Source organism: Salvelinus alpinus, chromosome 19 (assembly GCF_045679555.1).
Source record: "Salvelinus alpinus chromosome 19, SLU_Salpinus.1, whole genome shotgun sequence".
In the NCBI taxonomy this organism is placed as follows: Eukaryota; Metazoa; Chordata; class Actinopteri; order Salmoniformes; family Salmonidae; genus Salvelinus; species Salvelinus alpinus.
In genome coordinates, this window is record NC_092104.1 from 53,023,966 (window position 1) to 53,038,197 (window position 14,232).

Consider the following 14,232-nt stretch of genomic DNA (forward strand, 5'->3'; position numbering starts at 1 on the left):
TTATTCATCCAAGCTACTCAATACTGCCTCCAGCCGTAAGAAGATAAACAAATAACTAACAAAAACAAACAAAAAGGGGTGAATATAAGGACATTCATTCGAAAGTGTCAATGATCAGACCTGGCAAGCCAATCAAACAGGCAAGAAGTTGGTGTGGCGAGATCCAGCATCCACCCTCTGCTAGACCAACAATGCGAAGGTTATGATGTCTGGACCGGCCCTCTAAGTCGACCACTTTCACGGAAAGCCTCTGCACACTCTCCTGAAAAGACGACCATGGCTTCTCTAACTCGTCAAACCTACCAGCGTTGAATTCAGCAACCTTCTCTCTCAACATCCACAATACTCTGGCCCTGCGAAGCAACCGTTCGGTTAGCGCTCGTGATTTTGGCATCCAGTTCAGCAATAGAAGCCTTGAAATCCTCAGCTATAGCAACACATAATTCTCCCAGATCCAGGGTAATTCTGAAAGTTTCACGTTATTACGTGTGCCTTCTGCTATGGCTGTCTCATTGTGCGGTAGGGAGGAGGCCTTTAGTCGCTTATAACCCAACATGTTGTCATAAAAATTATACTATTGTATTAAAAAGAGACTTATGGTGCAAAAAGTGCAGTAAAGTAGGTTAAGTTAGGTTGTTTCATAAAAAGTTGCGGGAGTTTCTCAAACACAGCTGTTCACTCTGACATGCTAGCCCCCCCCCCCCCCCCCCACCTTGCATTCTGTCAAACCGTCTTGCCATCGCCACAACCTGGACTGGGGCAGGGTATAAGACCTGTTTCAGAGATTTGTTTCTGAAGACCATTCTTCACAGTAAGTTTTAATATTATTAAATGTGTTACACTTCTTTTCTCTATTTTTAAGTAAATTCTTAAACTCATGTGTAAGACCATGTGCGATTCAAATGTAACAATGTTCTTTCTTTTCCATTCGGAAGAATCCTCCAACCAGGGATGCCACGGATGAGGGGGTCCAGATTTAGGTCACCCGTTACCTGAAAGGGGCCTCTGATTGTGAATGTGGGAGGCGGTTGCGCACGTGGGAGAGGGATCAACATCAAGTGAGGATCAACATCAAGTCTCAGACCATCTGTCTCAAAGCCAGCTTCAACCTGCAAGCCACGAGACTGTTCCAACAGCGGAACCCTGGGCTGACTACTGCACCCTACCACACACTTATTGTAACGATTCTCGTTGGTGGAAGGAGAGGAGGACCAAGGTGCAGCGTGGTACGTGTCCATTTTAATAAACAAAATAAACTGAACACTGAATTGACAAAAAATAATAAGAAAACGAAACAGTTCTGCAAGCAATACGCACAAACAGAAAACAATCACCCACAACACACAATGGAAAACAGGCTACCTAAGTATAGCTCCCAATCAGAGACAACGATAGACAGCTGCCTCTGATTGGGAACCACACCAGGCCAAACACAGAAATAGACAACCTAGACATACAACATAGAATGCCCACCCACATCACACCCTGATCAAACAAAACATAGAAACATACAAAGCAATCTATGGTCAGGACGTGACACTTACCATTTATTTATATTCTGTACACACTGAAATTACCTTTGTCTACCGGACCAATGAAATAGTTGTCACCTTACTGCAGTACTAATGTATATACTTTCATATAATTCTCTGCTGCTACTGCACTGTACCTTATTCCACTCACTATGCACATGGGCATGTCCATACTATATCCATACTATATCCCTATAGGCAATTTTTTGCAATCTTATTTCCATTTAAGTCTTATTTTCTTTTATCTGCATATTACTTTGTTATGTATTTGAATGCTTTCCTATGTTACTTATTTGATTACTATGTCACTTTTGTCACACTGTGTGAGAAGCCTGCAAGTATATGATAATAACATTTGATTTGACTGGATTTGGATTTGTCGTCACCAGTGGATCCAGGTGACCAGGACTGGCCCTTGATATCTGATATATTTAGCATACACATAATCATTTACAGTACTATTCCACATACGTTTTTCAAATAGCATCCAATGTATCTTAAATAATAAAAATCAATCAATATATACAAATCAGTGGCGACAGCTAGTAGGAAAGCCGGTGGCTTCAAGCTGAAAAATTGTCTTGTCTCCACCTGGCAGCTGTAGTGTCGTTGGTCTGGAGAATGGCGGGTGGGCTGTGTGAGGAAACGGCACGTGAACAGCAGGAGCACGGCTGCCGCTTGAGAAAGTGACCGATAGCGGGCGCCCCGTGAATGAGGCCAAAGGGCAAAAAAGCTGTCACGGCACTCAACCACTCTGGAGGGACACTGGCCTCCTGAGTGGTTATTGATAACTGGGTTTCTGTCATCCTGTGAAACCAGTTCATTGCTGCTCACAGCTAAATTTAATATTGCAATGTGGCCTACTAAAATCTGATTTATAATATGGTATTTTACCCTTTATATCGCTGCCTGTTGGACAAGGGTCCACCTAATAATGCATTTTTGTATTGATATGTTTTGTTGCAATTAAAATAATAGGTGAGTCCAAAAATGTCTTATATGCTGCTGCATAAATGATGTAATATGCTAGGAAGATATGTATACTGTAGCTAAGAAAGTAAAACTAAGTGTATGTTGTGTAATAAGATGTTAGTAGCCCATGTGCCTCACCCTAATAATTTGGTCTATTTTCACCTCTTAATTTCGCCTATCTTTACTGTTCTGACTCGGTGGTGCTGTATGTAGCTGTTTTTGAGAAATGTCATCATCTAATATTAAGAGCTTTCAATGTCTGCTTATATGGCCCCATTATTTATCCTACGGTTCTGACTTGGTGTACAGGGAAAATACTGTAAGAGCAGCCCATGTTCTGAATTATGTCACTGTACATTTCAAAAGTGCTGAACACATTATATTGACTGTGTCCGTCTTAGCTCGCTCATTAATGTCTTAATCTAAATTACGGAATGCCTCTTATCCACTCATCGTTCCCTAATGCCATAGTTTGTAAATCTCAATTGTCAGTAGAAACTACATTTGTTTAATCAAGTCAGCTATATCAGCTATGTTTTTTAAAAAGGCAGTAAATGAGGCTGAATTAATTGTTTTGCTGCAGACAAGGCTCCTCTGATAGCCAGGTGTAGCAGTGGTAAGAATTCACTCCATGGTGCTGAAAATAAAGCTCTGCTGTTGGGACAGCCTTTTGTAGGCCCGAACAGTTTGTGGGTACTGCTTGTCGCCGTTATAGTGCACTTAATGTATTGTTTAGTGTTGTGTTGTGGCTTTGCTGGCATGCATCTAAAAAAAAATGGGGAGTTTGCCCCAACAAGATTTAGATGCTAAAATCGCCACTGGCCGTGCCCTTCGATGCTTATCCTCTCTCGCTGACGAATTTCATAGATGAGGGCTTTTATTCTGAAAGTTCGTGAACGCCAAAAAAAACCACAGAAGAAGAAAAAAAAACGGAACATCTATTTTATTTGTTGCGGTTCAGGAGGACAACTTGTTAGATAGCTAGCTCAATTATCTGCGACGAGCACTTGTTAAATTCACAGATAACCTAATCTGCGTTTTTGATTTATCTCGAAGAGGCTGTTTACACCATATTTCCACGGGAGAACACCTATGGTCTCTGGAGAAGTCGCATGGTTGCTGGAGAAGATGCTAGCTATGCGCCAATTTCTACCTAACACAATGACCAACTACAGAGCTTTTCATACACAACTGTCGTCCATCATGGATGCGTTGACCAAAGCAGCGGTGGCAGATATCTGCGAGCTCGTAGATGACAGTTATGCTGTTTTACAATTGGAAATCTCTCGAAGCCACAAAGAGAATGAGGCATTGAAAAGGAAACTCGAGTTGATCGAGACCATCATCGCGCGTGGGCAGAGAGGGAATATGGCTGAAACAAACCACCAAGCTAACATTGATTCCCTCAATGCCGGTAAGTGTGTGTGTGTGTGTCGTTTAACATGCCTGCAAGGCCTGAAAACTAAACCCCCCCAAAAAAAATTAGCAGCTAAGAGGAGTTGCCACATTATTCCAATAGGTGTCTCTATAATGACAATCTAAATACAACTGGTAAACTTGCTTTACCTTGTTCTCAGCATTTCTCCCTTCGTTATTGGTTCATCACACCAAATTATTTTAATCTGAACCATATAAGTGATTGATAGTGAGTGGTAATATGTATCCCCCCCCCCCCCGAGAAAACATTATTGTAAAATAACACAATGTTAAACAGTCACATTGCTCTAATATAATCACATTTTCAACAGGAGTATATAAATCAAAAAGCCCCAACCGTTTGCATTTCATATTTTTTTTAAATTCATTTATGGCTGTAGCCTGACGTCCTAGTCATCTATCCCTCTTAGGATGGAAAGAGAAGATATCCATCATGAGTCAAGTACATCGTTTTATTCTACCATCAATTAATCAACTTTTATAATTTTTTAGTCAGTAATGGAGTTAAACAGTTCCTCTCTGTCCTCACCTGCAGGAGACTCTGTTTCTCCTCTGACTTCAGATTTTTGGGCAATGTTAGGTAGCTAGCTTGCTACATACAGGGCTCCAAACAAACTTTTTTCATCAATGTCCCAGAATCGTTCTGAAGTGCATTTTAACTGTCCCAATGAATTTATATATAAATACAGTGCATTCGGAAAGTATTCAGACCCCTTCCCTTTTTCAACAATTTGTTACCTTATTCTAAAATGTATTAAATACATTTTTTCCTCATCAATCTACTGTTGACTAATCCCATTACGCACAAATTTGCACAATCGCGGCATTCAAACGAGGCTGCAATGAAAACTAAAGAACTGTAGCGACTGTGTTGGCATCAAAATCCGGGGTGTGAACTACGTTTCTGTTCAAGCGTTAATTGACATGGTAATAACCCGATAGTATTGGAGAAGAGTTGAAAAAACAGACCCCTCTGACGCTGTACGTTAAATTGTGATGTGTCAATAATGAATAATGCAACTCATTCTGTGACACAAACCTTCAAGTAGATATGTAATGACACATTTTAGAGGTGATAAGTTGGACAGATCGGATAAAAAAAGCAGTTTCCCCACACGGCTGATCTCCCCCTTTCACTATCACGCAGTAGGTATCGCTTCCCTACCTGCAATTTTTAAAAAGACCCGACGGAGCTCATTGCCTCCTTCAATCATGCAGAGACGAGCAGCATGAAGGTCTTGTCTTGGATTTTGCTGGAAATGGGAGAAATTGTGCTTTACAATGGTATTCATATTACGTTTTTAGAGCACTAAAATAAGGTAAATTGTATGTTACAGCGCGATGTACAAAATTGTGTTAACTACAATACCCCAAAATGACAAAGATAAAACAGGTCATTAGACATTTTTGCAAATGTATATTTAAAAAAGAATCTGAAATACCTTATTTACATAAGTATTCAGACCCTTTGCTATCATTATGGGGTATTGTGTATAGATTGATGAGGTGGGAAAACAATTTAATTTGTTTTAGAATAAGGCTGTAACCTAAAGAATTCCGAAGTCGCTGTGTATATATACAGTACCAGTCAAAGGTTTGGACACCTACTCATTCAATGGTTTTTCTTTATTTCTATTATTTTCTACATTGTAGAACAATAGTGAAGACATCAAAACTATGAAATAACACATATGGAATCATGTAGTAATTGTTAAACAAATCAAAATATATTTTATATTTGAAATTCCTCAAAGTAGCCAACCTTTGCCTTGACAGCTTTGCACGCTTGGCATTCTCTCAACCAGCTTCATGAGGTAGTCACCTTTAATGCATTTCAATTAACAGGTGTGCCTTGTTAAAAGTTAATTTGTGGAATTAACTTTTTGGGGATGCTTTGCTGGTGACACTGTCAGGATTTATTTAGAATTCAAGGCACACTTAACCAGCATGGCTACCACAGCATTCTGCAGCGATACGCCATTCCATCTGGTTTGCGCTTAGTGGGACTATCATTTGTTTTTCAACGTGACAATGACCCAACACACCTCCAGGCTGTGTAAGGGCTATTTAACCAATAAGGAGAGGGATGGTGCTGCATCAGGTGACCTGGCCGTCACAATCACACAACCTCAACCCAATTTGGGATGAGTTTGACCGCAGAGTGAAGGAAAAGTAACCAGCATATGTGGGAACTCAAAGCGTTCCAGGTGAAGGTGGTTGAGAGAATGCCAAGAGGGTGCAAAGCTGTCAAAGGGTGGCAACTTTGAGGAATCTCAAATATAAAATATATTTTGATTTGTTTAACAATTACTACATGATTCCATATGTGTTTTTCATAGTTTTGATGTCTTCACTATTATTCTACAACGTAGAGAATATTAAAAATAAAGAAAAACCTGGTGACTCCGGGATGCTGGCCTTCTAGGCGGAGTTGCAAAGAAAAAGCCATCTCAGACTGGCCAATAAAAAAAGATTAAGATGGGGAAAAGATCATAGACACTGGACAGAGGAACTCTGCCTAGAAGGCCAGCATCCCGGAGTCGCCTCTTCACTGTTGACGTTGAGACTGGTGTTTTGCGGGTACTACATAATGAAGCTGCCAGTTGAGGACCTGTGAAGCGTCTTTCTCAAACCAGACACACTAATGTACTTGTCCTCTTGCTCAGTTGTGCACCGGGGCCTCCCACTCTTTCTATTCTGGTTAGAGCCAGTTTGCGCTGTTCTGTGAAGGGAGGAGTACACAGCGTTGTACGGGATCTTCAGTTTCTTGGCAATTTCTCTCATGGAATAGCCTTCATTTCTCAGAACCATAATAGACTGACGAGTTCCAGAAGAAAGGTCTTTGTTTCTGGCCATTTTGAGCCTGTAATCGAACCCATAAATGCTAATGCTCCAGATACTCAACTTGTCTAAAGAAGGCCTGTTTTATTGCTTCTTTAATCAGGGGAATAGTTTTCAGCTGTGCTAACATAATTGCAAAAGGGTTTTCTAATGATCAATTAGCCTTTTAAATTATAAACTTGGATTAGCTAACACAACGTGCCATTGGAACACAGGAGTGATGGTTGCTGATAATGGGCCTCTGTATGCCTATGTAGATATTCCGTTAAAAATCTTCTGTTTCCAGCTACAATAGTCATTTACAACATTAACAATGTTCACTGTATTTCTGATCAATTTGATGTTATCTTAATAGACAAAAAATGTGTGTTTCTTTCAAAAACAACCAAACGTTTGTGTGTGTGTGTGTACATACACACACAAAAGGATATATGTGCACACCCCTTCAAATTAGTGGATTCGGCTATTTCAGCCACACCCATTGCTGACAGGTGTATAAAGTCGAGCACACATTTGCTCGACTCCATAGACAAACACCGGCAGTAGAATGGCCTTACTGAAGAGCAAAGTGACTTTCAATGTGGCACCATCATAGGATGCTAACTTTCCAACAAGTCAGTTCGTCAAATTTCTGCCCTGCTCGAGCTGCCCCAGTCAACTGTAAGTGCTGTTATTGTGAAGTAGAAACGTCTAGGAGCAACAAAGGCTCAGCTGTGACGTGGTAGGCCACACAAGTTCAAAGAACGGAACTGCTGAAGCGCGTAGAGCGTAAAAATCGTGTGTCCTCGGTTGCAACTCTCACTACCATGTTCCAAACTGCCTCTGGAAGCAACGTCAGCAGAACTGTTGGTTGGGAGCTTCATGAAATCGGTTTCCATGGCAGAGCAGTCACACACAAGCCTAAGATCACCATGCGCAATGCCAAGTGTCTGCTTGAGTGGTGTAAACCTCATCGCCATTGGACTCTGGAGCAGTGGAAATGCATTCTATGGAGTGATGAATCATGCTCCACCATCTGGCAGTCCGACAGACAAACCTGGGTTTGGCAGATGCCAGAAGAACGCTACCTTCCCCAATGTATAGTGCCAACTGTAAAGTTTGGTGGAGGAGGAATAATGGTCTGGGGCTGTTTTTCATGGTTCGGGCTAGGCCCCTTAGTTCCAGTGAAGGGAAATCTTAACGCTACAGCATACTACATTCTTGACGTTTCTGTGCTTCCAACTTTGTGCCCCTGTGCTCAGTTGGTGTGGAAGAACTTGACTGGCCTGCACAAAGTCTTGACCTCAACTCCATCGAAAACCTTTGGGAAGAATTGGAACGCCGACTGCGAGCCAGGCCTAATCGCCCAACATCAGTGCACAACCTCACTAATGCTTGCGTGGCTGAATGGAAGCAAGTCCCTGCAGCAATGTTCTAACATCTAGTGAAAGCCTTCCCACAAGAGTGTAGGCTGTTATAGAAGTTAAGGGGGGACCAACTCCATATTAATGCCCATGATTTTGTAATGAGACGAGCAGGTGTCCTTATACTTTTGGTCGTGTGTGTGTGTGTGTGTTTTGATGGTCTTGTCCATCATGTGTGATTCATTGATGGCACATACTGTCTTCATTACAATATTGTAGCTTACTTAGTTATCAGGCCTACTTCTCACTTTGTCCTAGAACATTCTTCATCTGGAAGGGCTGCCTGTACCAAGCAGTCACATGAAAATCTAAGAAGAGCTGGAAAGATCACAACTGTTCGGGAAGCCACAGAACAGTCTGAAAATAAAGAGGTAATAGAAAAAAGTCTAAATGAAGCTTTATTAGAGCTGGTTTATGGCTTTCTCATGTTCTGTTTTGCCATCCATGTTTTATTGATGATAAATTCTGTTGAGACCCCAACTTAAAAAACATCAGTGACCACTAGACCGCAGTCTAATGGTTTCCACTACAACCTAACTAAAACCATTACTTGGTGGTTCCATTACATTGAGTGTCTTGGGACATTTTCCATTAGGAAGTAATGATCTCTACTGGTGAAATCACAATGTCTATACCAGGGGTGTCAAACAAATTTTGCCCTGCAGGCTGCATTCGGTCTTCAATTTTTTATTTTATTTTTCTATTTATTTAACTAGGCAAGTCAGTTAAGAACAAATTCTTATTTTACAATGAGGCCTACACCAGCCAAACCCGGACGACGCTGGGCCAATTGTGTTCTGCCCTATGGTTGTGATACAGCCTGGATTCGAACCAGGTTGTCTGTAGTGACACCTCTAGCACTGACATGCAGTGCCATAGACCACTGCCCCACTCGGGAGCCCCGGAAGCTCCGAAGGAACGCACTGAAAATGTGTTTATATTTCCTTCAAAATGTGCTAGTCCTCTATCCATTGTTTTCAGAATTTTAAATCCTCTCTGACCTAACATTTATTTCGGTAATTGTTAGCAAGTTGGACAGAGTGAAGAGATTATTAATATAGTTACATTTTATTGGGTTTTAGTCATTTCAGTGTGGATTGAAACCATATGCGACCCGTGAGCTGTATGTTTGACACCCTTGGTCTGTACAAAAATGTTATGGTAATGTTTGTCTTTTACCTTTTTAAACATGACTCACAGTACATGCCCCCAATTTTGCTGCCTCTACAACTCATTCTGCAAACCCTGCATCTTCCTGTATTTTCAATTAAATATGCTCTCTCGCCATATCAGGTGGTTTTGCAGGTACCTGAGGAGGAGAAGATCGGGCCTGACATAGTCTTAATCAAGGAGGAGAAGCTGGGCGGGGACTTGGATAGTAGTAATGACACACAGGATGTTCTGCTATTCAGTGAGAAGGGTAAGTGAAAGGTGTACACATGAATTGTTAGCCAGGTGGAAATGCATGGACGTTGCAAATTCTGTCTGTTATGTCAACTGCTTTTCTCTCCCCGATGTCAAGTGGTAAAGTGAACTTAGTTGAATCACACTCCTAACATTATCACAGACAAAATTAAGTGTAGGCCTACACAATTTCCCCCATTACTGGCAATATTGCTCCTCACATCAATGCTGACAATCATTTGTTGTGAGCGTTGTGGCCCAAACTGGTTCGACTGCATCTCCCTGACATTAGTTGTAGATGGCTGAGCTACAACCCAATTTTAAATGTTTTTGAGACATAGGAAAAAGCTTTATCTACATTATTATTGCTTGTGTAGGGCAATATGTACCCACACCCTGTTGCCAGCCACATCTCCTACTTCTCCCCTTACAAAACAATGGAAACACAGGTTCATCGCTCTGTTTGACATCCCTATTTGCTCCAATCTCTTCCCTAAGGTACTGAAGCGTCGTATGGTGAAGTGGATGACAGTGAAGAAGGGCCATCCAGAATAACCTCCACCATGACTACGAGGGAGTGGGACAGAAGTGGAGAGGATAGTTGTAACCGATCCGAGCAGGGGAACGAGAGTTCTCAGAGGACTCCCCAGTTTTTGCGTTCTAAGTTCACGGCCGGAAGATGGAACCCCCTGAGCCTTGACTACACGCTGCATGAGACACCCAGTGAGTCTGGGTCCAGTCCACCGGGGGGGAATGATGAAATGGAGACAGTGGAACCCGTTTATGATTTCCCTTCAGAAACCGACACCGTCCCCTCTACTCACCCGACAGGGAAACGGTTTCCCTTTGAACCAGACAGTAGTCCAAATTCTCTTGCTGGGAATTTCGAAATGAAAAGAGAAGTTTCCATGGTCAGCTCTCTACCCTACGACGTGGAAATGGATATGTGTTCTTCATGGAGCAACCAGGATATGCTGGGAATGGTTTCCATGCAGGACGGGAAATACCTGAAACCGGACCGCAGGGAATTGCTGCTTGACAAGGTTGCAGACTTGACCTCTGCCCATTATCAAATGACTGCCGCCGGACTTCACGCTGTGGCCAAGTATGACAGCAGAGACAGCAAGCGTTTTATTTGCACTTTCTGCAGCAAGTGTTTTACATCGTGGCGAAATCTGGAGACACACCTGCGGGTTCACACAGGAGAGAGACCATACAGCTGCACCCAGTGCGGGAAGAGGTTCACCCAGTCTGGCCATTTGAAAACGCATCAGAGCGTACACACCGGAGAGCGGCCATTTGCCTGCGAGCAGTGTGGTAAAAGGTTTGCAGGGAAACAAAATTTGAGGTTACACCAACAGAAAAACCACCCTAATCTGTGAGGTGTAAGGCTAGTTGAGAGCTCCACGAACACAGTTATGCCTAACATTTTTAGAAGCATTAGACCAGAACCTTGACACTGTTTGACGTCTAAGTTTGAATATTAGTCATGAAGAATAGGCTATTTTGTATTTTCACACTGATGATATGTTTTGATGGATGAACTCCGCAAGAATGGTGGAGGTGAAAAACATGGTCTAACATTGCGATGCTCTAATTTCAATTTTTGTTCCATTTAATTGCCTTTGAAAAGATACAGTTGATAATATTTAACCCAATGAAATAAAGCTATTTGATGAGACGTTATTACCACTGGAATGTATTTTGAAAATGGAACAGTCCTTCCATATAAGTTGTTACGATAATGGTCACACTTTAAATTTACCACAATTCATAAAGGCTTGATAAGAACTATAGAGTGCATTGCCTAATGCATCATATCCTACTATGGAAATTCTCAAAAAAGCTGTGCTTTACAAAGGGTTGTAACTATATGTAACAATATAACATTATTAGTGTGCTTTCAAGAAGATAACTCATGTCAGGCCAGAACTGTAAGAGAAAATGTGTTCTCCCAGTAAACTTACCTTTTTATAATACAGACAGTAGGAACGTTTATTTAAAGGATGAGTAAGTTCAGAAGCTAGCAGAGTCATTCATTCAACAGCTGCAAATCCCAGTTAAACGACATCAAATTTTGAAGTTCACTTTCATCGTTTTGTCTAATAACACTATCATGAATCTATAAAGACGTTTTGTGGGTCAGTAGCTAGGTTTCCATCCAATTGGCGATTTTCATGCCAAAATTATAAAATCTGCATGAAGAAAATGTGCGTTTTCCAACCAGTGGTCTGTTTTCACCAAACTGACTTGTTGGGTATACAAATCAGTGCCAGATGATGTAGTGCACACAATTTACCTTTCCGTTTAAGTTTTCAGGTACCGAATAAAATGTGTTCAATGTGTTTCCATTGCATTTTCAACTCTACCGAGAACTTTGTCACAAACTGTTGCATTAAATAGCAAATGTGCCTACTCTGGTCTTGGCACGTGCGCTCTAGCCAACAGCTCGCAGATACAGTATGCTAGTCTACATGATGAGATTATTATGGATAAGACTGAGAATATTTACACTGCTCAAAAAGATAAAGGGAACACTTAAACAACACAATTTAACTCCAAGTCAATCACACTTCTGTGAACTCAAACTGTCCACTTAGGAAGCAACACTGATTGACAATAAATTTCACATGCTGTTGTACAAATGGAATAGACAAAAGGTGGAAATTATAGGCAATTAGCAAGACACCCCCAATAAAGGAATGGTTCTGCAGGTGGTGACCACAGACCACTTCTCAGTTCCTATGCTTCCTGGCTGATGTTTTGGTCACTTTTGAATGCTGGCGGTGCTTTCACTCTAGTAGTAGCATGAGACGGAGTCTACAACCCACACAAGTGGCTCAGGTAGTGCAGTTCATCCAGGATGGCACATCAATGCGAGCTGTGGCAAAAAGGTTTGCTGTGTCTGTCAGCATAGTGTCCAGAGCATGGAGGCGCTACCAGGAGACAGGCCAGTACATCAGGAGATGTGGAGGAGGCCGTAGGAGGGCAGTTTTAAAACTTGGGTACAGGAAGCATCTCTTCTTCGCACCTTTCCTATTGTTTGTAGCTAGCTATTCTCCAGATGGAGAAATTCTTCGCACATTGGCATTTCCAAATCCATAGTACCACCCAAATATAATTTGACATTTTAAAGTGTCAAACAATAAACTGTAACAGACTAGCCCTGAAAAATGAACAGAATACCCGGACCCCATGTGGAATTCCAAGGCTTTGCACAAGCAGTTTGCATCCTGCTTTGGTGTGTTGACCAAGGCAGCAGTGGCTGACATCTGTGAAGTTGTGGAAGGTTATGCAATTTTGCAATTAGAAAGGAAAATGAGGACCTATAATTTCCCAATGAAGCGATGGGAAAGCGAGAACTCAAGCTGTTGTTACAGAACCAGTCCCACCAGGTGATGGTCTCCATCCAAATCAGTCGCAGCAGGAGAACACTGGTCATAAAAGTAATGGCATAACAATAACCGCTGGAGATTGAAGAGGTCAGTTGAAGATAAAGAGGTCAGTTCCCATGTTTAACTCCTTCAGTTGTACAGTACAGTGCATTCTGAAAGTATTCAGACTCCTTGACTTTTTTCACATTTTGTTAAATTACAGCCTTATTCTAAAATGGATTGAATAGTTTTTTTTCTCATCAATCTACACACAATACCCCATAATGACAAAGCAAAAACTGGTTTACAGAAATGTTTGTATTAGTGATGCACCAATATGACACTTTTGGCCGATACCGATGTCCGATATTTTCCTTGCCAAAAAAACCAATAAGGATATACCATAATTCTTGCGGCCTTTTAAGCATTCTAGTACAGTTAAATAGTTAACACATACACATGGACGCAGCGGTCTAAGGCACTGCATCTCAGTGCAAGAGGTGTCATTACAGTCCCTGGTTCAATTCCCAGCTGTATCACATCCGGCCGTGATTGGGAGTCCCATAGGGTGTCGCACAATTGGGCCGTCATTGTAAATAGAATTGGTTCTTGCCTAGTTAAAAAAAGATTACACACACCACACTGAACATAATTTTATTTTGTTGGCATTTATGTATGTCCCCATTACCAGTAAAACATAATCAAAACCTATTTCTTTCACTTACTTGCTGTGCTGTTTCGTTGTTCATTTGTTCAGTTGTTTCATTCTCAACCAGGATTTCTATGGAACGTTGTTTGGGTCTTTGCGTGTCAAAAAAGATACATGTAAAATAACACTATTTGACATGTCAAGTAACACGACATCAGTAGCTAACTATATAGCTAGGTGTCATCTAAAATAACCCTAATTTATAAGACAGTTCTTATTTGATTTATGTTTGTCGGACCCATCTATGTGAAGCTAGCCACAATAAGGATTAGCAACAATAGTGGACTTTGCGGTTAGCCTTAAATAATTCTACTATTTGTATTAATTTGCATCAGACAATGACACACGTTTATTTTGAGGGCAAACTGCAAATTCCATATTTGTGCCTAATCCTCATTGTGGATAGCTTCACAACACATAACCCGGTCTGGTCGAGCCTCACTACCCAGATGAATGTCACGCCCTGGCCTTAGTTATCTTTGTTTTCTTTATTATTTTAGTGAGGTCAGGGTGTGACATGGGGGATGTATGTGTTTTGTATTGTCTAGGGGTTTTGTATG

The 14,232-nt window shown here is 41.3% G+C and overlaps 1 protein-coding gene across 1 annotated transcript; it reads left to right on the forward strand.

Moving 5' to 3' along the window:
• The first annotated feature begins 3,373 nt into the window (after nucleotides 1-3,373).
• On the forward strand, nucleotides 3,374-11,275 carry LOC139545825 (uncharacterized). Its single transcript, XM_071354045.1, has 4 exons — nucleotides 3,374-3,918; nucleotides 8,444-8,556; nucleotides 9,479-9,605; nucleotides 10,088-11,275. Exons 1-4 carry the CDS (start codon nucleotides 3,597-3,599, stop codon nucleotides 10,969-10,971), a joined length of 1,446 nt encoding a protein of 481 aa, XP_071210146.1. The 5' UTR covers nucleotides 3,374-3,596; the 3' UTR covers nucleotides 10,972-11,275.
• Nucleotides 11,276-14,232: the final 2,957 nt, after the last annotated feature.

Excerpts from the sequence above, each read along its gene's own strand:
- LOC139545825 (XM_071354045.1), top strand. The coding sequence starts at position 3,597 with ATGGTCTCTGGAGAAGTCGCATGGTTGCTGGAGAAGATGCTAGCTATG. Across the intron at positions 3,919-8,443 it reads CATTGATTCCCTCAATGCCG|AACATTCTTCATCTGGAAGG; the intron begins GTAAGTGTGTGT and ends ACTTTGTCCTAG. Across the intron at positions 9,606-10,087 it reads TCTGCTATTCAGTGAGAAGG|GTACTGAAGCGTCGTATGGT; the intron begins GTAAGTGAAAGG and ends CTCTTCCCTAAG.